Source organism: Physeter macrocephalus, chromosome 9, assembly GCF_002837175.3.
Source record: "Physeter macrocephalus isolate SW-GA chromosome 9, ASM283717v5, whole genome shotgun sequence".
NCBI lineage: Eukaryota > Metazoa > Chordata > Mammalia > Artiodactyla > Physeteridae > Physeter > Physeter macrocephalus.
Genome location: NC_041222.1, coordinates 98,899,021 through 98,926,174, shown reverse-complemented (window position 1 = coordinate 98,926,174; position 27,154 = coordinate 98,899,021). Strand labels below are relative to the sequence as shown.

The following is a 27,154-nucleotide window of genomic DNA, read 5'->3' as shown; positions in this document are numbered from 1 at the left end:
CTGGTGACCCCGTTAACTTCTTAATTTAAAGCATAATCTTTCCTCGTGCCTTTCCCTCCCGCGGAAGCGGCGCCCCACACCCCCGGAGCCCCCAGCGCCTCTCCCCACCTCAGGTGCCTGGGGCCCTGGACCTGCCCCCTCCCGCCTTTCCCGCTTCCTTTCCACGGGGTTTCTTAGAGGTTTCTTTGTGGGTGTTTTAGGGTCTTTATACCCAGGAAGTTTTTTCTCTTTGCCATTTATTCCCTTAACAGAGTTCTTGGAATATATTTATTATATTTATTTTTTCAAAATCCGAAATTGTTCGCGAGCCACAATCACCCCCCGGTGCGAGTGCCCAGGGCTGCCTTGCGCTGCCAGCCTCCGTGGCCACTCGGGAGCTGCCGGCCTCCTGCCTCTGGCGGGGGTTCCCGAGGACGCTGCTCCTCCTCGTGTCCTTTATCGCAGATACACAGGTGGCCTTACTCGAAGCTGACAGTGAAAACCTGGAGAATTCTGTGGTGCTTCTCTGGTCAGTGACAAAGTCGCTCAGGCATCGTGGCCTTGGTGCGGTTTTGGTTCTGGGAGGGTCCTTAGACCAGCTTAGCTTCATGGTTGTTCTGGGCCCTGACGCCCGCCCAGCCTGGGGCTGCAGCCCGGCAGGCGGAGGGAGAGCTGCCCACCCCGCTGCCGGCGGGGTTTATCCCCGGGAGCCTCGCAGAGCCACAGGCCAGGCTGGCCCGGATGGCGCCGGGGACGGCGTGAGTCATCCCAGGGCATCGCCTGGCCCCACTGGGACAGCCCTGGTCCAGAGCCCTTTCTCCACCGGTGCCTTAGGTATTACCAGGGTGGTGGCCCAGTGCCCTGGTGCCCCAGGTCTGTGGCGGGCCACCACTTCCTGTCCTCAGCTGGCATTCCCGGGAACACCTGCCGGGCGTGTCCCTGAATTAAGCGCTCCCAACTCTGTGCCAGCTCTTCTGCGTAAGCTCCTTGCCAGCACGGAAGCTCTCCTTCAGGCCTGTTTTCAGTGCGAGGTTCTCCTCCGTAGATGCTAGCACCACCCGCTCCCTGGGAGGGCGGCTCTCGCTCCCAGAGCCTCAGGTGACCTGCCCGGGGTGGGGGTGGGGGCGGGGGCAGAAAGTCCGCACCCAGCGCACTGGAGAGAAGACGCCATAGAAATGGAAGGTGGTTTGGGTGTTTGTGACCCTCATTTACGGAGCCAAGTACTTGCTGGGGCCCATCTGCCCTGTGACGGGCGTCGCAACCTCGCAGAACGGGCTTAGGACGGTCGGTCGGGGGATGTGAAGGGTCGGGCTCTTTTCGTCGTTGGTTGAGTTGAAGTGGAAGAGATGACAGCCGAGTCACTGCCTTGAGCAGGTTTTTCGCCGGAGCTCGCGGGGCCAGGAGGAGCCCTGTTGTCTGGAGAGGCCTCAGGCGCCCTTCTCCTCCTCCCGGCCTCCCCTCCGCCTCCTCCCGGGGGCCTACTTTGCAAACATCCCCAGTTCCGCCTGCCTGAGAGTGTCCCCCCAGGGAAGCAGCATTTCCTTAGAGCCCTTGACCTTGTGCTGCCGGGACTGGGGGCGGTGGCCAGAGCCCGTTGTGTGCAGAGGTGGTGCTTTCTCCTGGGAGGAAAGCACTGTCGCTGTTTTCGAGTCTGTAGCTCCCAGCTGCCTGGGGTTTTCTCAGATGAATCGGGTTTGGGCCTGTGCTGGTGGCGTTAGAGAGGCCACGTCGTCCCATCGGCGTTCCTGGTGAGCTGTTCCCGCGGCCAGAGAGCCACACGCGGGCCGCCCTGGGCGTCCTCATCTGTCAGCACTGCTGGCAGAAGGCAGCTGCTGGCCTGGCTCTCCTGACCCAGCTCTGGGTCCCGGTTGGCCTGGGACCCTTGAGGGCAGTGAGGCGGCCCCTGGAAGAGCAGAGCAGGGCGTGGGGGCCGTGCTGGGTCCTCGCAGGGGTACGGGGCCAGCAGTCCCGACCCCCGCCCTCTGGCTCCATGACCCGCACATCCCTTTGGGCCGCTGTGTTGGTGGGTGGAGCGGGGGCTCCCGGGACGCTCTAGGCCTCTCTCTTGCTGCCGCCGGCTTCCTGGGCGGCTCGGGGCCGGCGGGGGAGGCGGGGAGCCGTCCTGCTCCCAGGTGGTGAAGGAAGCCCACCCTGCTCCTTGGCGCAGACTCCCGTTAGCTTGTGAATGGACGAGCTGCGGTCCCTAAAGCCAGGAGCCGGGCAGTCCCCGCACCCTGAGTTATTGGGCGGAGGGTGGAGGGAGGGACTCCCCCTTCCCTGTGTCTTCTGTCCCCGCCTTACTAACACACGGACCTAATTTTAAATAAATGTCAGCATTAGGATCCCTGATGCGGTTCCTAGCAGGTCAGGCTCCGGGATTTAGTAAGACAGCAGGAGCGGCGGCTGCGTGGTGCTGGGGAGGGACCGTCCGTCTGTGGCTCCCAGCTGCACGAGGACAGGTCAAGGCCGGGCGGGAGCCCTCCTGGCCTCTGCCTCCTGCTCTGTACACACACGGTCACCCGGCCCGGACCCCAGAGGACTGCGGGGGACAGTGCGGGTGGCTGTCCCCCATGCCCGGCCTGGCCGGAGGGAGCAGGAGGGCGAGAAAACCTGGCGGGGGGCTGGGGTGGCCGGCCAGCGGGTCAGGCCCCTGTGCTTGGTGAGCTGTGAGCGGGCCCCTCGCAGAGCCGGAAAGGCCTAGGAGGTGTTGAGACCCTCACCCCCCACCCCCCAGCCCCCGTTACTTCCTCCTCTTGGGTTAAAGTTCCCTGTCTGTGAAACTGACCAGGAGGCCGCGGATACATATTTTCTCGGCTACGATGAGCCACACTTGCCCGAGGCCTGCCTGCTCCCACAGGCCGCCAGCTCCCAGGATCACCGCCCCGTCTGTCTGCCTGTCGCTCCGCAGATGGACAGACATCCCTCCGGGATGGGTTGTGCGGCCTGAGACCCTTACTCCGCTGTCCCCATTGTCCCCATGTGCACCCTTCTCCCGGAGGAATCCGTCATGCCTTCTGCGTGCTGCTGACTAATCGTGTTGGGAGAGTCTTGGAGCATCTCTGTGCGTGGAGTTCTGTAAATATGACGGGTTCACATAAAGGAGTGATTTGGTTTGGGAGACTATTGATTTGCTACACATGAAATGGGAGTTAAGAAAAATCCAAAGACTCTGTAATGAATTGTAAAGACTTAATGATTTGTACTGTATAATGAACTAAACCTCTGTAATTCTGTACCATATATGCCTTTCCGTCACACGACCAACAGCCTCTAAATAAAACCATTTGATCTCCTGCCTACGTCTGGGTCGTCTGGTTGCCTTCCTCTTCCCGACCCTGAGGCAGGGGTGTTGGGCTCATTCCAGACTGTCCCACAGGCAGCTGTGACCTGGTTCTGAGTGATCAGGGTGGGGCTTTTCAGGATCGAGACTAGAAGAGAGAGGTTGAGGGCAGCAGCAGGTCCCCTGAGCACACCTGCACAGCCCAGCGCTCTTTGTGATTTGGTTCCGTGGCCAGTGGGTTGAGACCTTTTTCAGGAGCCAAGGACCAACAGAAACTTTTTGATGGCCTTACATTCAAGGTAATCGGAGCTTCTGGGCTACCTAGCCGGGAGACCGCTCCTCTGGAACAGGGGTGTCCCAGCTCTCACGCCTCAGCTCCACTGTCCACCTCAACCTGCACGCTGGGACCCACGTCAGACGCCGCAGCTGTGGAGCAGGACTTCTTTCCACTGCTGCGCGGGTGAGGGGACCCTCGAAGGTTCTGCAACGAGATGTCTGGGGGAGGAGGATTATGGCTGTGGACACCGGCGGGTCCAGTCCCCGCAGGCTGTGAAGCCCGATGGCATTTGTTGGGCCCTGCCTGCTTGCCCCTGAGGCCAACATCCTGAGGACGTGGCCACCAGCTGTAGCCCAGCGTGGGCTCGAACCAGCGCCGGGGAGAGAAGCAGCCCTCCCGAGATGGCCTGCAGGGTCCTGCTCGTGGTCCAGGAGCCCAGCCCACACCCGTGAGGACGCAGTCGGCCCAGTGCGCTGGTGGCCCTGCATTGGTGAATCACCCCGCCTGCGCCTGCTATAAAAGGTACTTGCAAACGTCGGGCTGCAGCCACGGGGAGGGCTGATTAGAGGTGGCCACCAGTCAGAGCACGTCTTGGCGGGACTTGTTTGTATTCCTAAGTGCCCGAGACTTGTTCTCAGAGATAAGCACTGCCGAATAATGACAGAAATTTGGCAGGCAGGAGCTGTCCTGCTCTGAGGCAAGAGTCTCAGATTGATTTAGCTCCTCGGGTAAATCGTATTTTTCGAGCTGCTACTTACTGTCTTGCAACTCAATGAGATCTTGTTTGCACGAGGCTGTGGGGCTTTCACAGTTGCTCAGACCCCAAAATGGGTGCTAGTGGGCATGTCACATTTAGTTCGTTCACTGTCTCGCTACTGGGTCCCTCGGGACATGTGTGCGCCGTCCTGCACCAGGCCTGGTGTCGCTGGACAAGTCCCACGGTCGCAGAACCTGGAGCGTGGCGCCCACGAGAGGGGCCCCAGAGCTTTAGGGGTTGAGGAGGTGACCTCTAGGCAAGTGTGTTTGGAGGACTCGGAGACGAGGCGGGGGCGGGGGGGGATGCTCTGGGGGCAGGTGGGGCCTGACGGACAGAACCAGGAGCAGTTTGGGCCCCAGTAGAGGGGCATGGGTTGGGGATGGTCCTCGGCACCCCAACCCCCGAAAACCCGCCCATCTACGTTGGCGACTTAGGGTTTGAGGGCAGCTTAAAGGTTTGCGGAGTCTTTTCTAGTTACGCATAATGAGAAAACAGACTGCGTCTCTCTGAGAAGGGGTCGTTAAACCTATCCGAGCCTGTCGGGTGAGAGGGGAGCTTGGGCACCCGATCCTTCAGTCCTGCTCAAGACTTTGCTCCCAACCATTGGACGCCTTAGAGAAAACACAAATTACAAAGCTTCAGCTTTCTTTCATGTTGTTTTTACTGCTAAAGGTGAAGCCCCAGGAAAGATGGCTCTTCTAGGAAAATGAGGTGCTTGGGGCATGGCCTGAGGTGGGAGTTCACGGCTCAGCAAAGTCCAAGGCTGTGGTCCTCGTGGAAGAGAAGCTTCCAGCATCCCAGTGGTTTTAGGATGTGGGAGGATGGTGCCTGTAGTGAGGGGACCACGGGCGGGGAAGCTACGTGAAGAGATGGCTTCTCCTGGGGGATTCGGGGCAGACACGAAGAGAGCACAGGCTGGAGGAGAAGGGGCCGGATTCACGGCTGACGTTCCCTCAACCAGGAAGTGCTTGATTGTCCCCTTAACCCCTTTCAGGTGTCCTCGGGTCTCTGGGGCACCCACCAGTCCGTTTTCAAAGCATGAAGGGACAGATGTTCAGAACAGAAGTGGCAGGGCACTTCCCAAATGACTGTTCTTACTCAAAGAAATCCCGACCAGTCTTCGTTCAGTTATACATTTTATTCTCTAATAGGTACAATACTAAAATAAACACAAATTAAAAAAAAGTTTTATTAAAACAAAACTGTACAAAAAAGCAGTATACTACATTTTAATTACAGAACAGTCTACTGTCCAAAAGGCACTAATCCAGAATAGGAGATACAATGATACAGGACTCATTGGAACTATTTTAATCAATACAATAGAGCACTTGTTTCTTTGACCATTTACATCTAGAAACAAGGGCTGTTTGCTACAGTCATTACACATTGTTATAAATATGAGTCCCACAGGTGAAGGTGCAGTATCGCTCTCCCTAGAGAAGGTTCACATCACGAGGGACTGTCTTGGGGCTGAGAGGCGGGCGGGGGGGGGGGGGCAGCAGGACCAGTCCCAGGCCGGGGCCTCTGGACGCCTTTGTGGTGGGAGGGCCGGCTGTCCTGGGCACGCGGAGCTTGTCCTCCGGCCCGGCCTGTCCGATGGGCGGTTTCTGGCCATTGCTGGCAGCCACGCTACCCCCCTCTTGGGTGTTAGCACCGGGAAGGTGGGTTCTGAGACCCTCCAGGTAACTGGGGCTGGAGGCCTGCTGAAGCGCCAGCAGCTCGGCAGAGGGGAGGCGTTTTGTAACCTGATCTGAAAAAGGCAGCGACTACTTGGAAGAGGGCCGGGGAGCAGGGCAGCGCTGCCAGGCATAGCCCCCTGCTGCTTTCCGGGCAGCGTTCTGGCCCAGAGATGAGAGGCCCTGTCCCTCACTTCCGAGAGGTCCTGCGTGCCCTCCCAGCGGCTGGTGGGGCGTCTGCGTTAGCTCTGACAGTCTGTTTGGAGGCTGATGTCTAGAAACGGGATTTTTGCTACCTTGCGCCCTCCCTCAGTCCCGCCTTAGGGCCTCGAGTGGCTCCCGGGCAGCCTGGGCCACTGCCCCGTGTTCGGTGGCCGGGACAATTCTGTCCACCCCACATTTCATTCTCTCACGGACTCTGCCCCTAAGGAAGAGAGATACTGCAGCTTTCCAAACAGTGTCATTACACGTAAGACGAAGACAGGCATCTGATGTTAACAAAAATAAGTAACAAAGAAATAGGATTAAACCAAATCTCTTCTCACAGCGTCCTATACTACATCCTCCTTCTGCTTAGCAGAAAATTGTACGTACACAAAAATACAAATACACAATTTTGTAGAACAGTCTGATTTTAATATATTTATATATATTTATATTTATACGAGTGGCAGGTTAGTTCATTATATAGAGCTTTTTGCACTTTTGGCTCATATGCAACAAGGCTTATAAATTCAGCTTTAGCTTTCATTCAGGTTTTATAGCTTTTGAACAAGTGTTTTCACATTTAAAGCAGCATCCAATTTGCACTAGGAGTTTGTGGTGATAGAGGAAAAGATGGGGTCAGGAGGTTACTGACAGGAAGGCGGGCTGGGGCCGGGGCAGATATACATTCCAGTGTGTGTGGCGACGTCGGAGGATTGCTATGGGACAGAGCTGACCATGATGACCCCTTGAGGTAGACTGAACACCTTACAGCAGACTCAGACACAGGTGTGACTCCCCTCAGGGACACATGGTGCACAAGATGGGGACAGAGACCCGGAGACACCGAAGGGAAACACAAAGACTAAGACACGACGACGAAGGCAGGGGGGACGCTCTGCCCCGACCCCCCCACCCCCTCCCCCGCCCACCCGCAGGGGCCCCACTCAGCCCGTCGCGGGTACTCCAGTATTTGGTGGATGCTAAACACCTTCCGGCAGTCCCGAGGCATCCCTGGCATCTGATCAAATGACCCCCGTCAACTCGCTTTCCAGTTTAAACTCGCTGCGTCAGCGAGTTCCCACCCTACGACGGACGCCCAGGGAGACGGAGCCGCATGCGGTTCCGCGGCGGGAACCATCCCCCAGCGCCCCGCGCCCGCGGTCCAGGTGAGCGGAGAGAAACCCGCCTCCCCCCTCCCCTCCCCCCGTGCAGCCTCGCGCCAACCTCGCTCACACTCTTCAACTACAACCCGGGGAGCCGACAAGCGCCGTGGAACCTGTGGCCCGGCGCCTGGAGCGCCGAGGGGTCTGCTCGGGGCTCGGCTCGCGGGGGCAGCGGCTCCACGGCGGCCTCACAGGCCACCTCCACGGCGGTGCTCGCCCACCCCGTCGCTTCCACCCACCGCCCCCCTTTGCCACCCAGCTCAGTCCCTCTGGCAAACGCCGTACGTGTTAAATGGGAATGCCCAGTGTATGGGTCACTCCACTGTCCGAACAAAAATGCTGGATTCACAATGAAAATAAAGTGCCTGGGTATGGATTGTTCCATTCTGCAAATCCCTTCTAACGCACCAGCCAATCATCCGAGCGCTGCTGGGTGCCACGATGTCAACAGTGCGGCCACAGAAGAACCCTCCTCATCCGCCCACCACGTGATCAAGGCCCCGAGTTTAGGTCAGACTTAAAGTACTTTAAAAAAGAAGCAAACAATCTCACACTCGTTTTCAAAGATGCACTTCTGATCTTGTTTCACCCCCTACCGATGACGGCCTTTCTGGATGAAAATAAAGTGCCTGGGTATGGATTGTTCCATTCTGCAAATCCCTTCTAACGCACCAGCCAATCATCCGAGCGCTGCTGGGTGCCACGATGTCAACAGTGCGGCCACAGAAGAACCCTCCTCATCCGCCCACCACGTGATCAAGGCCCCGAGTTTAGGTCAGACTTAAAGTACTTTAAAAAAGAAGCAAACAAATAATCTCACACTCGTTTTCAAAGATGCACTTCTGATCTTGTTTCACCCCCTACCGATGACGGCCTTTCTGGGCCCTTGTGGGCAGACACCCTGATCCCTCAAATCCAGGAAGAGAGAACGAGGACAGGCAGCCAGGGTTACGGTGACCGATGACGGCAAATGAATCATCCTGTTTATAGCTCGGATTGACTCTTTGCCTCTTGGGTCTGGACGCACCTTCTGGCGGCTGTCAGAGACACCCGGGCTTCTGCTCCGAGGCTGCGTCGCTCGGCAGCTGCGGACTTCGCTAAGCAGGCTCCTGCACAGTCTCTGCGACCAGGACCAGGACCCCGTCCGCAGAAACCCCCGTGAAGCAGCGGCACAGCGACAGCGCCCGCACGCTCGCCCTTGCAGTTGTTCTGCCTGCAGAACCCGGGGACCCTGGTGAGGGGCAGCCACCGTGGCCACCCACCCCAAGGGCCAGGGGCAGGGCACAGGCCGACTCTCTGGCGGGTCCCAGAGGTCTGTAACTTGTGTAGGCACTTAAAAAACAGAGAAATTCCTCCTCGGAAGGTACTGCACACCCAGCGTGACCACGGCCTTGGGAGGGAGGGGAGCCCACGGGGGATCAGAAAGGCTGTGGGCTCTTCCAGGGGAGGCGGCTGTGATGCCCTCGGCATCTTCTGGCGCGACAGTGGCCCCCCTTGCGGCCTGGGTGAACCGGCAGAGGCCTCTGTCCTTCTAGCTAGGGCAGAGCAGGAGGCACGGATGGGGCGGAGAGCACGCGCGGGGTGCCCGGGGGGCCGGCTCTAGGCTCGCAGCCGCTGGGCTGGGGGTGAGGCTCGGGCCGCACGGAGGACTCGCTTCCTACCGTCAGTGGGAGAAACTACTAGGAAGAGAAGAGGCCCTGGTGAGAGGAGGGTTCTGAGGACCGAGCGCAATCAAGGGCAGCCCTGCCAGAGCTGCCGGTGCCGGCAGAGAGCTCTTGCACCGCCCCCAGTACCTTTGGTTTCCGTTCGTGGTGCCCATTTTCAGAGATGCGTGATTAAGGGGTTCACTAACTAACAATACTGAATGTGGTTTCCAAGGCAAGTGATAACTAACGATAATGCTCCTGACAGGAGCCTGCAGCCCAGCTCCCTCTCCTTCATTCGGTCCACTCCTAACGTACGTACTGCCCTGCCCCCCGTGAATCTGGCATAAAAACAAGAGTTCAGGGTAATATCACTAGAGTGGCTGCTGTTTACATTAATACAGCACTAATGCCGTTCTCTTTCCAGTTTAATAGCTTCAGTGAATGATGAAGTGGAAGAATAAGCGTCACAACTTTATGCTGGGCTCTTAGTTCCAGGAAAGCAAAAGGAGAGCTTTCCGTGCTCAGAGGAAGCCAGAAACCAGACTGAGATTAGACCTGACCTGGAGGGAGTGGGAAGTTACGAAGAGAACAGGTGTCCTGGGACCAGCTCTGCGTGCACACTGGCTGGTGAGTCACGTGTGCCTTCCTCGGGAAGAGCCCACACCTCCCTTCTGAAGTTTCAGTGCCCCCAGCTGCCACCAGAGATGCCAAATCGGGATCAGCACCTCAGTGGAAAGCACACGTGCCTTCTTCCCTTCCCTTTAAGGGTGGGTTTATTTGGTGGGGTGAGGGGAGTGGATAAGCAAAACCCCCCACGAGCCAGCTAATGCAACAAGGTGCCTATCACAAGGGCCACCAATCCCCAGTGGTCAACCCGGGGACCGTCTCCCAGGGCCACTCCCAGCGAGGCCTTGCTCCTGGGGCGGTTCCCGTTCTTGGGCTTCAAGGATGCTTAGGGCACGACTAGGCGGTCAGAAGAGAGAGAAGCGACAGAGCCGGCCCCTGCGGAACCACCTATTGGGAGGTAAAGAGCTGGAGAAGAGGGGAGGGAGGAGCATGGATTTTAGTTAGCCGAGTCCTCACGTCAGCTTAGAGCCCGTGTCCCGGACAACAGTCACCGAGCCGCCACAGCAACCCCGAGGCAGTTCGCCCCTGAGCTGGACTGTGGTTAACAGAAAGTTCTTACGCCGAGCCAGAGAGCCCACGGCGGGGCAGACATGGATCCAACACTGGCATTCCAGAGCCTCCAATCTCCAAAGCACTGGCCCAGCCCCGCCGCCTCTCGTGACTGTGATGGAAGGGACAGTGGACTGAGTTGGAATGGCTTAGCGAAGCTTCCAAACACAGGCACTGAAAAAATGCTCCAAGAGCTGAATAGAGAGAGAACAGGAAGAGTGAGCTTTTAATATTCTCTGCTTCCACTTAGTGCAACTACACCGAAGCACTGCTAGGATGTTCCCAGAACTCAGACTGTGACAGCCAGGATCTTCCATCCCCAAAAGGCAAGACCTTCCCATTCACCTCCTAGAGGCAGAGATGGGGACAGGGGACTTGAAACAAGAGGTTTTGCGTCACAGCTGCCAAGCCTCACTGCGTTCACTGCGTTTCTGTCACCATGAGTAACAGAGGAGAAAGGCCAAGGAGGAAGGATGCCCTGGTGTCTAGATCATCACAGTGACACTGGTCCAGTGTCGGCACAGAAATGATGGCGGGGCAACAGTGCACCAGGGGGAATCAGCCAGCAATGCCCAAGAGAAAAAGGAACAGGTTAAGTACAGAGATTTCACTCAGCAGGGCCAGGCAGACATCCTGTTAATGTTCTACCAAGATGAGAGAAGTGACTGGAGATTTTACCTGACTTCATTTAGGGGGTACTGCTCAGTATGGTCTGTGAATCATCAAGAATCAATGAGACAGTGAAAACACTCAGCACAGTGCTGGGCACACAGGACACGCTAGCAAGTGTCAGCGGCTACTTCGAGCTTCGAATGCTTGGGAGGTCTGAGTGTTTATGGTGATTTAGAATGACGGCATCTTTACTCTGGTTACTTCTGGTGTTTTCTTCCAAAAAAAATACATATTTCAGGGGTACGCACTACCTGTATTTTCACTGATTTTGGTAAGCTGGCTTTATTTTCTTTTTAGCGGGGCTGCGGGTGGTAAAGGAATATGTGGTGAAGGGTTTTCTGAGTCACCAAAGTGGCCTGTGGAAACATCTGTGGAGGGAAATGTCTTGCCAACTCCAGTTCTTTTTACGTAGCACCATCCTTTAAGCAGCACATCTAATACTTTGATCCCTAAAAGAGTAGATTGTGTTTGAAGGTTTTAACTGCAGTGATAATTCTATTTTCTTTGAATGTAAGCAGATAATCAGAATGTTCTGCTGGCTGTTTGAATGCATGTCTCACAAATCACAGAATTATACTCATCTAGACAGTTTTCAGAATCGCTAATCTTAAGACAGATTCTCAATTCTAATGGAGATAGTTATCTTTCAGCAGTTGGGAAAATAAGAAAAGGGATGGGATACTCTAGTCTTCGGGGTCATAAATCCACAACCATTCCAGCTGTCAGAAGACCAATAGGATCCCATAAAGAAGTCTCAATGACTGCACGTCTATCTTGAAAGCAGGTGGCGTGCAGGAGTCAGGGTTAAGTCACTTTTAGATCTTGTAGGAAAAGCAGCACTGAGTAAAAACCCTTTATGGCATTATTTTTTCCTGTTCTAGCACAACTACTATACATTTGACTGCAAGTATTTTGAGGGGGAAAAAAAAAGAATCCCAAGGCAGAACCTTTATATCCAAATTCCGTGTGTGTGTGTGTGTGTGTGTGTGTGTGTGTGTGTGTGTGTGTGTGTGTATGTGTATTTGGGGCTAAAGGGAGAGAACAGCTAGAAAGCAGCAGCCTACCTCAGCATTTTTATGAAACTGAAGTTTAATGTTTGGGTTAGGATTCCCTCTGATATGTAGAGAGGGGAGAAGATGTGTAAAAGGGTAAGCAGGAAAGTATGAACAAAAACAAGAGCTGTATTTTCTTTAGTGGCTGCTACCTGACCCTGGAGTGTCCAGGCCTGAAGAAAGGGCTCAGGGGCCAGGCTCACCAGCACAGCCAGGAACCTCAGGGACTGAAACGGCTTGTGAAGGGCCACTTGGCACTATTGGGTGCTGATATTCATGTAGACTCACTCTTGATCATATAACTGAAGTGACGGGAAAAACCAAACAAGGCATATTCTAGAGAAAGGCTAGTGACGCAGCAGCTCCCATCCAGCCTGAGGCCTCAGGGTGAGAACACAGGCTTTGTGGGCAGGCTGTGTATGGTGTCAAGACAACATGGTGCTCCATGGGACAAGGTAGATGGAAAAGAAAACGAAAGTGGGAGGGAGAGAACATGGATGTGGAAGGGCCAAGGGGGGCAATGCCACTGACACAGCAGAACTATGGGGAAAACTCAGGGTAACCAAAGGCTGCTGACATGAGGAAGCTGGTAACCACCAGCGATGTGAGCAAACCTGGCTGAAGTGCACACGCGTCCTTCTCCACCAGTAACGTTAGGACGTTGCAAACAACAGTATTCCACTTACGCCGCATAGTTCTCTACAGCCCGTATGTTTTAGTTTATTCACCTGTGTTCGTGTCATGTCTTCTAGCTCAGGAAAAGCCTGTCTAACTCAAGTGTAAGCTCCTGTTTGAAAAACACTTCCTGATGGTGACGGCAATGGAAATATCAAGTGACCAAGGGAAAATGTAGAATTCTAGGGAGCTCGTGAAGCAAGAAACATCAGGTAAGGCCAACACGCGACCCTGGCTGGTTGGCACGTGGGGCAGAGTACTCCGGAGGCCTCATCAGTGGTTGACTCAGTTTGGGATTCTGACTGTAGTTTCTGCCGTAGACGGAGCAGGTTGAAACTGGATGTGAGCGACAGGTTTCATGTGACTTAGTCAGATGGGGAGCAATAATCAAAGGCTTCCATTCTCAAGCTGAAATAACTCCAAATCCTTCTCTTTCACTGAGGAGAGGACGCGAACACTATGTCATTATTGTAGTTTACTGAGTTGCTGTTCCAAATGTTCTTGGGAGCATTAGTGCTAAAAGGGAACAGGGAATGGGAGATCTGCCATTTTCAATCACATAAAGGACGGAAATCCTTTTAATTATGACCGTGCCAATCTACATCTTGCTGTTAAAACAGCTAATTACATGTCAGGAGGACACTCAGTCATTCAGAACAATTGTCGTTATATTTTTATATATTCATTCTGTGCCACCCCCCTCAATCGCCATGGTTACAATTTGAAAGGATTCAGGCAAACCTTCATTTGCTCACAGCACACCAACGTGAATCTGAGAGTTAATTATGACTGTATAGAGCCATTTTTATTTAAGAGAGAGAGAATGAAAATGGAGTCCCGGGGGCCGGCGTCCCGAGGTGGTGTGAAGCGCCCAGGCCGGCTCACACGCCACTGCTGCCCCTGCACCCACCGGAGGGCACAGCGCTGCCGTCCGGATGGGGGCAAGATGGTTCCCATAACTGCCCAGGAAAAGGGATGTCAGGAGAGAAGCGCAAAGGCCCCCCGCAGAGGCGTCCTTCGGCTTGTTGTGCGGGAGCTGTGGCTAATGAGAGAACGGGCGTGAGACGTGTGTGGGAAACTGCAGGGTGTAAAAATGCTAGTTAGATTTCGCTTGAATGGAATGAGCCAGATTTAGTTCTGCTCACTGCCTGGCCCCAGGTGTCACAGGAGGAATGATAAAAATGAAGCCCAGGATAGGCATACCTGGAATCCCAAGGCACCTACCACGTCCTGGAGGTCTTTGGGTGACAATAAGAAGGGGATGCAAGATCCTCGCGTGCAGCCAGATTTTCCCTCTCCTCCCTCCCATATTTATTTCCCTCTTGACTAGAAAAGAGAACCATTGTTACAGGAAACTAGATTTCTCAAGATCGTTAGCTTTCCTTTTGCTGCTGTTTCTCACCCCCACTAAGGAAGAATAATGAAGCTGCTATGGAAACTTCTCAATTTATAAGCTTCCAGCGATTAGTGAGTCAACCATCGACCCTCTAAGACGGCAAGAGTAGTAGTAGCTTATCACTTTTAGCCTGTGAGAATTAAGAACAGCCTTTTGTATAACCTGTTTGTGAGAGGGGCTTCTGTGATGGGAAATGGACTTATGGGCTTGATGTGTTTAAAAAGCCTTTCCCACCACCTTAGTGCGGCAGTTCTCTTGAGAGCAGTAAGGAAATCTTTCCTCTTAAGTGATTATCATCTTTTGAAAGGAAGACCCTATCATGAAGGCGACCGCAGTGCAGAAAAAGAAAGGGCCCCTGCTTTGACAGCACACCACCGTTAGGGCAATCCTTCCAGAATAACCTGGGCATTCTCGGTTGCCTCCCGGGGAAAACCTCCCATTCTCATTATGGTGCGATACCTTTAAACTGGGTCATTATTACCAGGTAATGGCAACCAGACAATATGGAGATTAAGAAAAAGAAGAGGGTTTCCAGGCCATGCAGCTCAGTTTGCCAAATTCAATATGGCTAACAACTGATCCCCAAATCCTGAGTAAACATCCTTGTTATTTAGAGAGCACACAAAAAGGAATGTCTTACGCAGCTCCTAGCCCTGCCCCCCTGCACCCCCCACCCCAGCCCTGTGCCCCGCAGAGATGCCACCAGCGGGAGCTGGTCAACGTGCCCAACGTTCACCTGGGAAATCTTGACAAACAAACAAACGCGGCTCAGTAAAGCTATAAATGGATTTGGCTGGTCTCAACGCAGCCCCAATGAATACAGTAGTAAAACATTACTAATAATCACAATAGCAAAATGACAAACTCTATCACCACTCTGACATAAGATTTAAATCGCACACAGAGATTAACACGGAAAACCAACGCACGAGTAGCTACTGCGCACAAGGTCATCAATAAGAAGAAAAATTATTGCCTAAGAATCTGTTGAGACTCATTGGGGAAAAAAATACTCTGGTGGTTCTCTGAACAACAACAAAAAGAGACAAACAGCAATTTTAAAAGGCAGAGCCACGAGTTAAATGGGAAGACTGCTTCTACCCAAACCCTTCTTAAGACCAAAGAGAGAGAAGGACTTGACGTTCACATTTTTAGGACGGGGGTGGGGTATCATTTATGAAAAAGGGATTATTTCCACTGTTGTGGGCAGAGAGAGTAGCTGGTCAGCGGAATATGTAGCTGGTCAAAAAGCTGGGCTGCAAGACAGGAAGGGGTGTTTGTGTGAAGAGATGAACCACACCCACCTACTCTGCCCGCTGCAGAGGATAAAAAAAATTCCAGCAAGGAGTCAGCTCAAGATGAGACCTTGGTTTGGAGCCCAGAAGAAAAGAGAAGAGGAGTTGTTCACAGAGAGGATGTGACTGTAGATTCCTGATGAAATGAAAGTCTGTTTACTTACACTTGGTGCCTGACGGTTGAAATACACGAGGGAAGTGTGTAAAGACAGAGGCCAAACAGGGAGAACGAAAGCAACTGTATCACTAGCTCTTCCCGAGTTGTCCCTTTTGAGGTAAAGGTGCTGTTCATTCCCAGCTGCTGCCATGATAAACCTACAGCACGGGAGGACTGGGTTTGCATCCTCCCCTACTGAGGGGCTGCTCCCTCCCTCACGTCCTTTTAGGTGATCACCGCGCCTGAGCTTAAAGGGGTCTTCCTGTTCGAGGATCTCTCTTTCTGTGAAGGACTACGCGGCGTGGGGGAGAGCCCACCCACCGAACGACAACATGTGGGAACCCTACAGACTCCACAGGTGGGAGGAGGCCACCCAAAGGACTGAGGCTTGAAGAAAACTGCCTTAAGGGGTGCTCCGGCCTTACAGGCTTTGCTGAAACAAACCACAATGTCTGTTTGGTACTGATGGGTCCTGGAAGGTCGCAGATCAGAGTGTCCTGTGTAGCCCTCCCTGGCCGTCATCTGCTGTTGCGATTCTCAGGAGACGGACAGAAATGGCATTAGGGTGGTCCATCTTTAAAGGGTCCCTTTGTAAGGCTGTGTGTTAAGAAGGCTAGGAAATTCACCCATGTGACCACTGTAAGTCAATGAAAGTGTCTTAAAAGAATAACAGACAAGTTACCTGAACTGCCTGCAAGGTTTCCCCACCTGACACGTTTAGTCTTCCTCACCTGGGAAGGAGCAGCCCCTGAAAGACTCCTCGGGGGCCTGAAAAAAGTACAGCAGGAAGTGAGAAAAGAGGACAGAAAAACCGAAAAGCACACAATGGGATGTTTTAAGAGCCTGGCTATTTTCCCTTCAGTAAGAGAGCAGTTTAGGGTTTCTATTTTAATACCACATCTTAAGCCTGAAAAAACTTAAGAAAAAAATTTACTCCCCAAAGATATTACAAATTAGACAGTGGCAACTCCATATGCCACTGTAAGAACTAAGTAGCCCGGAGAAGACAGCAGAGTTAAACCTGATGACAAACAAAAAACCAATGGTAGATTTAAATCGAGGCCCCAAAGAACTAAATTTTCACTTCTGGAGAAAAAGCAAAAGTTATATGTAAGGCAGTAGATGTTAGAGCAGACCAGCAGTCTTCTTTAATCAAAGAACTCCGCGTGCAGGCCTCCTTCCTCCAGTTCCTACTGAACCCAAGGCAATGCTGCCCCGCGCTGGCAGACACATTCTTTCACTTTTCCCAGATTTCCAGGTAAGCACCTGGTACTGCCTTCATGGATACTCTCCTTTACTCTTTGAAGCTTTCTTTCCTTTCTTAAAGGTCTTAAATCAATGAAACCTTTTAGCTCTTCTCTGGCAATCACCCTGTTTCTTTAGAAACTGCAGCTGCCTTTACAGTTTGAGTCTGTTTCTTTAAAAGGACCAGCAAGAACAAATGATACTAGCAATCCCATCTTAAAGAAGCTATCAATTATAATAATCTCCTTACAATAAATCATGGATGTGGCTTGTCAGACAGTATATTTTTCTCTCTCCTTTTCCTTCTGATTCAACTGAAAATAAGCAGACAAAATTCCACCGAAATGGAAAGATATGTTGTATTTTTTTCTAAATAATATCAAAGGAAAGAAAGATAACACAGTCTTCTAATAGAAATAAAAAGTCAAACACACGGAGAAAGAAAATGAGTGGGGGGGATCGATCATTCCTGAGAATAACAAATGCTACTTTTGAATTCGTTGGTTCAAGTAATATAGTTAAACAGAAAAGACTACTCCATTTTACTTCAATTCTTGAAAGCTGGAAAAAAATATATACATTTTCCCCCTGAAATCCAAGGACAAGAGCAGGCCCAGGCCCTGCCTGTAGCTCTATAAAGTCACAGACCCATAGAAGGTGGCACCTTCATGCCTCTCAAAGGCTTCCTCACACTGACATAAGCAGGATGAACAGACAGTGGAGGCGATCTCATCAGCGTGTGCCTTAGGTGGAGTGAGAGCAGCTAGAAGCTGGCGGATGTTCAAACTCACTGCTGAGGAAAGGAGAAATGAAGGCGGCCAGTCATTCTCTCTCTCAGTGGTTTTAAGTTGAAAACATTTGGTGGGGGAGGAAGGGTGAAGAGGTAAGGAAATGGCACCCTCCTTCAATTTTAGAATCACTTTCAGGCAATGGATAAATAGACGAAGCCCCGCTTAACAGCCAGGCCCATATTCCCCTTTAAACGAGGCTTCGTTGTCTGTAGGAAGGAGAGGGAACGAGGCAGGAAATAGAGAGCAGCTGTGCCTCTTTCAGACGCACCCTACGCTGCTACACTGAAGGCTGTTTCCTCTTACCCACAGTGACAGTGTGTCCTTTAATCGGGATGCCAAGAGATCATTTTCATACAAGGCCAGCAGATGTAATTTTCTTGGACGCATGAATAGTTCATCACTTTGCTACTGGACGACAAGGTGATCACAGGGTGACTTTATAACTCAAGTTCACTGTTTGGTATTTTGAGTTCTCAAAATGAAAAAAAGATTTATCAAATATAAATATCTTTAAAAAGTAACAAAAGTGCTACATATGTGATCAAGGAAAAAAATTCCATTAGTTACTGCCGCTTAAAGTAGATTAAACTTTACAAATATTACCACATCCATTATCAATATGGCTTCCAATTATTAAATAAATTGCCTGTAGCAATATAGCTTTTCACACCTCTACAAGGACAGAGTAAAGAGAACACCAAAGCAGTCACATCCTGTTGTATCTCGCAGACCCACCGCATAAGTGGCAAACGTCCCCTGCTTTTTTCTGCTCCTAGTTAGGAAAGTATTTGCGTTTGTGAGAGTCAGTCAGCATAATCCCGCTAATCAAGTCCTCTATAAACCTCTCATGTTGAGGGGGCTTCAGTTAATGGATACAAAGACTGGAAGTTCATTCACTCACTTTTGACCTTAGCTCCATCCTCGAAATGCCTTTTTTTGGTAGCAGGGAAAGGGGACACAGACAGGAGGCAAAGCAGCTTCCGTGACGACCTCCAGCACCTTTCCAGGCCGGCATGTACCTGTGCCACGTACTGTATAGTGGTTCTGAGAACTGGACTTAACATCCATTAGACATTCAGCTCATGTTTTTTCCCAGTGCTCTCAAGCTGGGCTTTGTGGGTTTGTTTGTTTTTTTAAATGACTTTTGTTTTTTGTCATTTTTCTGTTTGTTTTAATCATGGTCCCAAAGGCAGAGGCAGTATTTTATCTACTTAAGTCACACAGCTTGTGAGAGGAAAGGATGTCTGTGTCAGGCATGTTAACATCAACCAAAATCTGAGATCGAGTGTTTCCACTGACATTCTTAGCACAGCACCCAAAGAAGTATAATCTAGCCACCGTGTGACTATTATGAGGCACGGCTTATTGCAGCTGGAAATCACTTCTTCCCACACTGAGGTGGGGGTTCTAGTGTCCCTTTTACTCTGCGGGTACTCCCCGAATGCCCTCTGTCCATCCTGGGCCACACGACCTCAGCTTGCATCCTACCAGTCTCGGGGAAGGAAAAGGGGTACAGACTAGTGTTACAGGAATCTAAAGGTACCCAAGGTTTTACACACAGCCTAATATTGGAGAACTGAGGGCTATCTAAATACCTGGAAGCACTTTCTTGGAATGCTAAGACAGAGCAGCAAGATTTTCTAGCCTCGGGGGCTGGGAGAGGGAAGTTTGGTTGGTTGGTTGGTTGGTTGGTTATTATTTACTGGGAATTAATACTGAGAGAGTATATGCAAAGGCTGAGGGCACCATGCCATCTTCACAGAACAAGATCCTAACAGCTAACTGACATACAAGAAACTGCAAGGTATACTGTAAGAACACACGTGAAGGACCGAGGAAGTCTGCTAAGGTGCTACGTCTAAACTAAGTTAACTTCTCGTGTCCAGTCCTCCCTCATCAGTCGTCATCCAGGGCCTCTGTCTTGATTTCGTTGGCTCCTTGTCGGGCCAACGCCAAGATAGTGTGGTTGACTGCTGCCATTTCCACAGCTAATGAGATGGGGTCTTGGTGGTCACTATGGCTAGTGCTGTCGTCCTAGATGTGCAGAGATAAGAAACAAATGTTATTAGTGCACTGGTAAAAGTCTCTAGCTCACAGAAAGGCATGCTGCGGGCAAGGGGAGGCAGAACATTTGTGGGAGAAAACAGAGTTGGGGGCGTCATGACAGAATAGAGGTGAAATGTATTTAAGTAGACACTGAATGGATAAAGGTCCAGAGACTTCTGGTTGGCATTTTTATGATTCAACAAATAAAAAGCACTAAAATGTTTTTTTTCTTGCTGAGAATTTTCTCCTTCTATCAGAAAGATTGCTGGGGATGATGATCAAACCTGGACCATTCCAAGTTTGCAACAAATACGGCACTAGTTATTGAAGGCCAAACTAGTGAGCTTAGATTATCAGAATTCATAGTATCTCTCTACTCAACTGAGAAAACTAGACAAAACTACAGACACCAACACTGTACAGATAAAAATCCATTTTTGTAAAAAACAAACCAACCCCCCCCCCCCACAAACCCCAAACTCTCAATTACAACAGGACAAAAGTGTAACTGCTGGAAATGGCTTCGCGAGAAAACGTCGCCTGGCGCTCTCCTGCTGTAAGGGAGCCGGGCAAGGGAAGTGCAGCTGTCTTACTTGGAGGGAGTGTGAAGCTCGCCCTCCGCAATGCCAGTGTGTTAAACAATACAGCTGTGAAGGAAAATGGCACTGCAGGATGTTCGTCAGGCGCTGAAGATGGTGTTTCAAATAAGGGTAAGTTTCTCACCTGTCACATCTTCAGGGGAACTCTGCATCAAAAAGCTTTGGAAAGGGTGAGTCCCTTTGGGTGAAAAACAGCATGGCATGTGTTGCCCTTAGGGCATCTGGGAGAAAAAGTGGAAGTGATCCACCTACCTTTGTAGACTAAAAACTAACAGGAATGTTTCCACTTAGAAAGACTCACAGAACATTCTCTTGAGTGAAACATGGAGCTCTGATTTGGAGTCCTCAGAGGGAAATTCTGTGCTCATTGGCACAGGCTGGCCTTTAGTTTAAAGAGGGATCAGCATGGAATTGCCGGTACCCTGGCAGTGTGTATGCTCAAGCCGGTCAACGGGCTGCCAAGCGGTCAGCAGAAGGAAGAACACAGTGGACTCTATTAAAAGAGCTGGCTGAGGGGAAAGGTAAAGGTGTTCATCAAATAGGAAAAAGCAGATGTTTTCCTGCTGGGGCCTAGGAGAAGAGACCGTACATTCTCTTCATATTCCAAATGGAACGAGTTTAAAATCCTATAAAAAATTTAATGAACTCCGTGAACAGATATGTGGGGGGAAAATTCCCACATTCTTAGTTACTGAATTATTCCATCCAGTGGCTACAATTAAATATATTTTCCCCCTAAGCAGTGAAGAGTAAGTCAGGGTGAGGTGGGCAGACATGCATTTATGAGAGGGTGTGTGTGTCCATGTGCCAGAGACTCTGGAGGAACCACTATCTCGGCACGAGGGTTCCCACGGCACCGGGGCCGAAGTGGGTGGGCCCTTCTACTGTGTGGTGGTCCAAACGTGTCCAGGCAGGGTCACAGCTGCCCGCAGCCCCTAGTGTCTCTCGGACAGTGAGTGTGTGTGTGGTGGATGGTGGAACTTGCTTGTTTGGATCAGATCCTCCTCTCTTCTTCTACCTTCTCTGCTTCTCTGCCTCCCTCTGAACTTCTTCCCTCCTCCTCCTCCCCATTGCGTACTTGCCAAGTATCCTGTTATATGACAATAAATCCATGTGGGTGAGTAACGATTTCTCACAAATTCACTTTCAAATTACACGAAAATCTAACTAGACACAGGAGCCGAGTGGAGGGACATTCGCTTGCCTCCCCTCCCCCACCCCGTACAAAACGCACCCACGGAATTGAGTTGTCACACCGTCCCACCCGCTCCGTATCCGGCAGCCTCCCCTCCGCTGCTCACCTGCTCTGAGTAGTCATTTCCGTCGACGTCATCACTGTTGGAATGGCCTCCGGGACTCTGTACATCTATCCCATGACTCTCCAGGATTGCTGCTTCTTCGAAAAAAGCAAACAGATCCCTAAATTATCTGTTACATCGCCATAATGGTCTAAACACTTAATTTGTATTGAGGAAATTAGAATGTAATTAAACAAAAACCTAGACTCCTCTCTATGTTTTGTTTCTTTTAAATTGCAGAGAGATGGAACTCAACGGCACAGAGGTCAGGGGAGGAACATGTTTGCCATTCTGGAGCCCCTGCTGCTATGCGTGTACATTTGAGTGGCTGACTGTTAGGTGCTTCATAAATACTTACGAACTAATTAAACAGCTCTCCTGTCTTGGGGTTCTATAAAGCACTTGAGAATTGTAACGATGAAGGGGAAGGAAGTACGTTTATAAATGAAACACAATTTTAGAAGCTCAAAACCACCCCTCCACCCCAGTCTCATCAATTCATGTTTCTTAAATGCTCTCTCTTTAAAAAAAAAAAACCAAAAAACCAAAAAACTCGCCTTTTACTAGGTTCCTTGTATATTAAGACCCTTTCATTCCACTTTTTATTAATCACATGTTTCTTAACATCTAGGTCATATAGCTCAGTAATAACGAAGACGCTAAGGGTATCACACTCCCTCTCTCAAGCCCTTACAAGTATCTTTAATATGCACCCTAGGAGTAACTGATCAGAGACATTCTAGATTCTAGCATATTAAGAACAATGAGTTTCAGAAATAATGCCATTCTTATTACAATACAAATAGTGTAATTAATATTAACTTTGCATTATTAAAACTACAATGAAGAAAAATGTAAGGGCAAGTCTCATTAGGCTTAAGAGGTAGGATCATTTAGACCTGCAGTTCTAAATGGAAGTCACTCTTAAAATAAACACAACGTCCATAATTGCCTCAAAAGAGACAGCAGCCTCTCTGATACATTACCGATATTGGCTCTCCTCTTGATCTCCTTCCGTCTGTTAGCAAACCAATTATATACTTTCAGGGAGGTAACTCGTTCCAGATCTGACAGTTTTTTGCCTGTGAATGCATGCAATAAAATTCAGATAATCTATATCTGAGACTAGTTTTAAGGGTTACTACTTTTCTTTTTTAAAATGTTCTTTTAATTGCATTTCTTGCCAGAATAACAGATATAGAAGTAATATTTTTTAGCATGAGCTAGTACTATGTATAGACTCAATTACTGAATGAATAAACATATAAACATACAAACAGCAACTAATAACACAAAATGCTTGAATTCAGAAAACCACACAATATTAGGGAATTCCAATATTAAATATTACGTTAAAGAATTCGGTCCGCTAGTGTTCAGAGTTCACATGATTGTTTATGAAGGCTTCATTTGATCAGCATCATTCTAGATGAATATGTTATTCTTTATCAAGTTTCCAGATAGCTGAAGTTTATTTACATCTTTAAGCCCTTATACTTCCTAGTTTCCTGCTATCTTAAGACAGAGAATACTATCCATGTTTTCTTGAAGATTAAGATCACTATGACCAGCCGTAATTGTAACTATGCTGGAACACATAGCACAATTCAAACTGCATTTTAAATGTATTATCTTCTTTGCTGTCAAATGTGACGTTTCATGGATAGCACCATGTTTACCAACATGGCAACCACCTTGTACCTCTCCCTCCTCCCTTATCCTTTTCTGTTTCAGCTTTTAATCCACACTGGGTGGAGAAACCAGAAAACAGGTTAGGTCCTTGATGGTAAGGGGGTGAAGTATTTTCCAGGAAGAGTCTGAGTTCCCGCACAGCTTTAGGGCTGGGACTTTTTGGCTTGGGTAAAATAAGGGTACAGGTATCATTGTAGCTGAGCTTGTATGTTTTAGATTATTAAAAGTCTGGCTTCTAACTAAGGGGGGGATAGATTAGTATTTAATTATTATAAAACAGTGATACTTTTGTGTTGATATATATAGCCTTTAAGCCAATCCAATTAACTGGCCAAATGGAGATCAACTGGATCATCCTAACTGAGAATGGTTTCTGGTTAAAAAACAAAACAAAACCCTGTAAACCATGAAAGAACACTTTAGCACTTGGAAGGAAAGATGTATGAGTGCTTCAGGGGCTCTGTGGACTTGCACAGGAACAACAGGACTTCAGAATGGAATTACCCTACATTTTTCTCCCACCTAAGAAGTCATCCCGATGTAGGAAGGAGAAAGAAGCCAACTTCAAAAAATTCTTTCTTCAAGCAGGAATACAGAATTATACAATTTTCAACAGCTGTAAAAACAACAACAACAAAAACCACACCCTATCTTAATAATTTCATTAACTAACCTTAAGTATGCCAAACTTTAAAACTATTTTGAAATTGGTATATTTATGCTGTATTTTTGGAAAAAGAGATCTACAGTCTTCACAAAAAATAATTTCTAGGTTGCGTATCTCAAGCAAGGACACTCGCTGGGAATTCCCACATGAAGTTTGATTTGGAGTAGCGTGATCACCCCCTAAGAAGCACTGTTTGAACAGGACAGGGTAGTGGACATCTACAGGAGGATGGCAGGAATGGAGCCAAGAGCACCCTGTTGGGAGAGGAAGAGACTTAGGTCCCAAATGATGATCTGAGCCGAGAGCTCCAGCACAGAGCCAAGCAGCGCTTGCTGCCTTACCTGGCTTCTGTATAACTGCGTTGCAAGCATTTGCAATTTCTTCTCTCTTTGCTTCATCTGGGTATTGATTCTCATTGAAGTAACTGCAGAGGCAACCAATTAAGACACAAAGTTTGTACCTTTAAAAACTGTGCTCTCCTTAAAACACGAGCTCACTGAAAAAGATGTTCTTCTTTAGGATGTACAATTAGAGTGTTTGGTCCAGCCTGTCCAATGGAATTTTCTGTGAGGATGCAAACAGTCTGTTCTGTACTGTCCAACAGGGTGGCCACTATTCACATGTGGCTGCTGAGCACTTGAAATGAAGCTGATGTGGTTGAGGAAGGGAATTTTTAATTTGATTTAATTTTAGTAAATTTAAATTTAAGTAGCTACATGTGACTAGTGGCTTCTATATTGGATAGTACAGGTCTGGCCACTGCTAGGCTTCATTAAAAGATGTCCTTGAAAAAAAAAAGTTACTTGTGATATATGGGTGGCTGGTTGAAATCAGAGTTCTGTTACTAAGGCACTGGTAACAGTAGGACTCTCTCTGCGTGTCATGTTTGTAGTAACAAAAGTTGGAAATTACCCAGTTGTCCCATCAGTAGGAGAATGACAGAACAAATTATGGGACATCTATATTTATACATAGCTATTTAAAAATGACTAGAAAAACTATCCATTGGCCTGGAGAGATGTTTATGACACAGTCCTAAGTGAGAAAAACAATCTGTAGAATAATGTGCATGTAAAAGTACTGTTAAGAAATTTGAAAAATTCCTGTCTATGTGTACTTAAATTTGCATGGATAAAAGCTGGAAGGGTACACATCAAGCTTGATTACCTCCTTGTGGGAGAAGGGGATTAGTAGGAGGAAATTTAAACATTTCTAAATTTATTTTTGCCTTTTCCCCTATGTTAAAAAAGCATGTATTACTTCTATACGATAGTACTTAAAGAAATTAGGCTCATTGAACCCATCCCTAGCATTATCAGATCTGTGAGACTATATGTGGGAACAGAATGCTTATTAGTACTACCTGTTCTGTCATCTATGAGTTTAAAAAAAAAAAAAAAAGTGGACTTCCCTGGTGGTGCAGTGGTTAAGAATCTGCCTGCCACTGCAGGGGACACGGGTTCGAGCCCTGGTCCAGGAAGTTCCCACATGCCACAGAGCAACTAAGCCTGCATGCCACAATTACTGAAGCCTGCGCGCCTAAAGCCCGTGCTCCGCAACGAGAAGCCACCGCAATAAGGAGCCCACGCACCACAACGTAGAGTAGCCCCCGGCTCGCCACAACTAGAGAAAGCCCATGTGCAGCAACGAAGACCCAACGTAGCCAGAAATAAAATATAAATAAATAAATAAATATATAAAAGACAAAAAAGACAAAGTGAATTTCTGTGCTTTGAACCTGGAAACTTAAGATCAGGAAATGATTCCTTGTCAAATTCTAGTACCTCTCATCTCCTCAGGGGCTTCCCTTCCCCCAGAAAGCAGCTTTCCCATTCCTTCACCCTCTGTCTGCACTGGTGAAAATGCCATTCTACTGGGAATAAACACTGGACGCCCCTAACCCTTCCTGTGAATCCCCAAACCCACCTTCTGCAAAATGCCACTCCTCTCCCCTGAAGCCCTCTCCATGAGACCATCCTTCACTGTAGTCCTGACACAGCAGCTGCCATCACCAAACAGCCTTTCCTTTTCTAAAATATAAGCGATAGAACTATATCATCCAGTCTTGTCAACTACCACCCTCCACAAATGGTCTCCTGCTTAAGTCCAAGATTTAAGCATCTCTTCCCACATGACATTCTGCTATCATTTTTAGGGCTTCCGTGTTCATACTGAGAGTTCTTCCAATCTCTGCTCCACTTCCACATTCCTATTGACCTTTATCTTTACTCCACTTCTGCTATTTACTTGGGCAAAGACACTCTGGATTAATTTCCATTAACCAGCATCACGGGCATCACCTGGCAGCTTGTTAGAAAGGCAGAATCCCAGACCCCACTTCAGACTAAATCAGAATCCGAATGTTAACAAGATCTCCAGGTGATTCGAATGCACATTAATGTTTGAGAAGCACTGGATTAGCTCATTCATTTAAAATTCAACAACAAAGACAACAAAAGCAGATATTAAGTACCTAATGTTATGTGCATCCGCTGTGGGTAAAGAAGAGAATTAGTTTCTGACTTCAAGGAGTTTATAATCTACTGAAGATACATATAAATCAATACACTTGTGATAAAATTCCACAGGATGTCTGAACGGAACAGAGTTCAGACAGACGAAGGTGTGCTCAGCGTTGCTGAATGAGCAGAGGAAGTGCCGTCTGAATTAGGTCTTGAAGATGAACAGGAGTTTGCAAGGCAGAAGAGAGGACGAAGAACATTTCATGCAAGGGAAAGAGCATGAGCAATGGCAAAAGGGAGATAAAAGCCTTGAGGATTCTGGGCATAGAGAAGAGTTCAGTGTGGTTAGAATATGGGGAAGAAATGAGGAGACACTAGTCTGGAAGAGTAGGATGGGGCCAGCCTGTGATGAGCCCTGCCTGTTCTATGAGTAGTAGAGACTTCACCCTGAAATAGAGGTTTTCAGGCCATACAGAGATACACTCCTGTCGGTGTTTTAGAACGATAACATATCTTCAGTACTCAACCCTATGATTTGAAATGCTGAAATTCCCCAATCAACCTTCTACTCACCTACTCCACCTCTCCAAAATAATTTGTTCTTCACCTTCTTTATAATCTTGAATCCTTTAAAACGCTACTCCAACTTTAAAAATCTGTTCATCTATTACTCTTCTTCTGGCCTCACCTCTCATTTCTCAGCCTGAACTCCATGGCAAGCCGAATCAACTGCATCTCTTAGGAGAAATTCTGATTATTCCGCTTTTCTGTCCTTCCACCATACCTATCCAGCCAATCTCCCACCCTGCAGAAAGCACCTTCCTCTTGTTTTCTTCCATCCTTCTCGCAGGGTACCAAGTGTTCCTGGACAAAGTCATAAAATAGGGCCAATTGGTTTCTTTATAAAATCTGTGCTTTTCAACCTTAACTGGGCCCCTCATTT

The 27,154-nt window shown here is 49.1% G+C and overlaps 1 protein-coding gene across 17 annotated transcripts in view; it reads right to left on the bottom strand.

Moving 5' to 3' along the window:
- Positions 1-17,001: 17,001 nt before the first annotated feature.
- Positions 17,002-27,154, bottom strand: part of HMBOX1 (homeobox containing 1) — a 177,734-nt gene continuing 167,581 nt past the window's right edge. For 4 of the 17 annotated variants that reach the window (XM_028494230.2, XM_024130756.3, XM_055087346.1 and 1 more), the window contains 5 exons: positions 24,091-24,173; positions 22,377-22,472; positions 21,394-21,488; positions 21,111-21,182; positions 17,002-19,481 (listed from right to left, as the gene is read on the bottom strand). In XM_028494230.2, coding sequence (XP_028350031.1) covers positions 19,344-19,481; positions 21,111-21,182; positions 21,394-21,488; positions 22,377-22,472; positions 24,091-24,173 — 484 coding nt within the window. In that variant the 3' untranslated portion in view covers positions 17,002-19,343. Of the gene's footprint in view, positions 19,482-20,619; positions 21,183-21,393; positions 21,489-22,376; positions 22,473-24,090; positions 24,174-27,154 lie in introns of those variants that run through there. The other 13 variants (XM_028494232.2, XM_024130759.3, XM_028494234.2 and 10 more) reach the window with 9 other exon arrangements.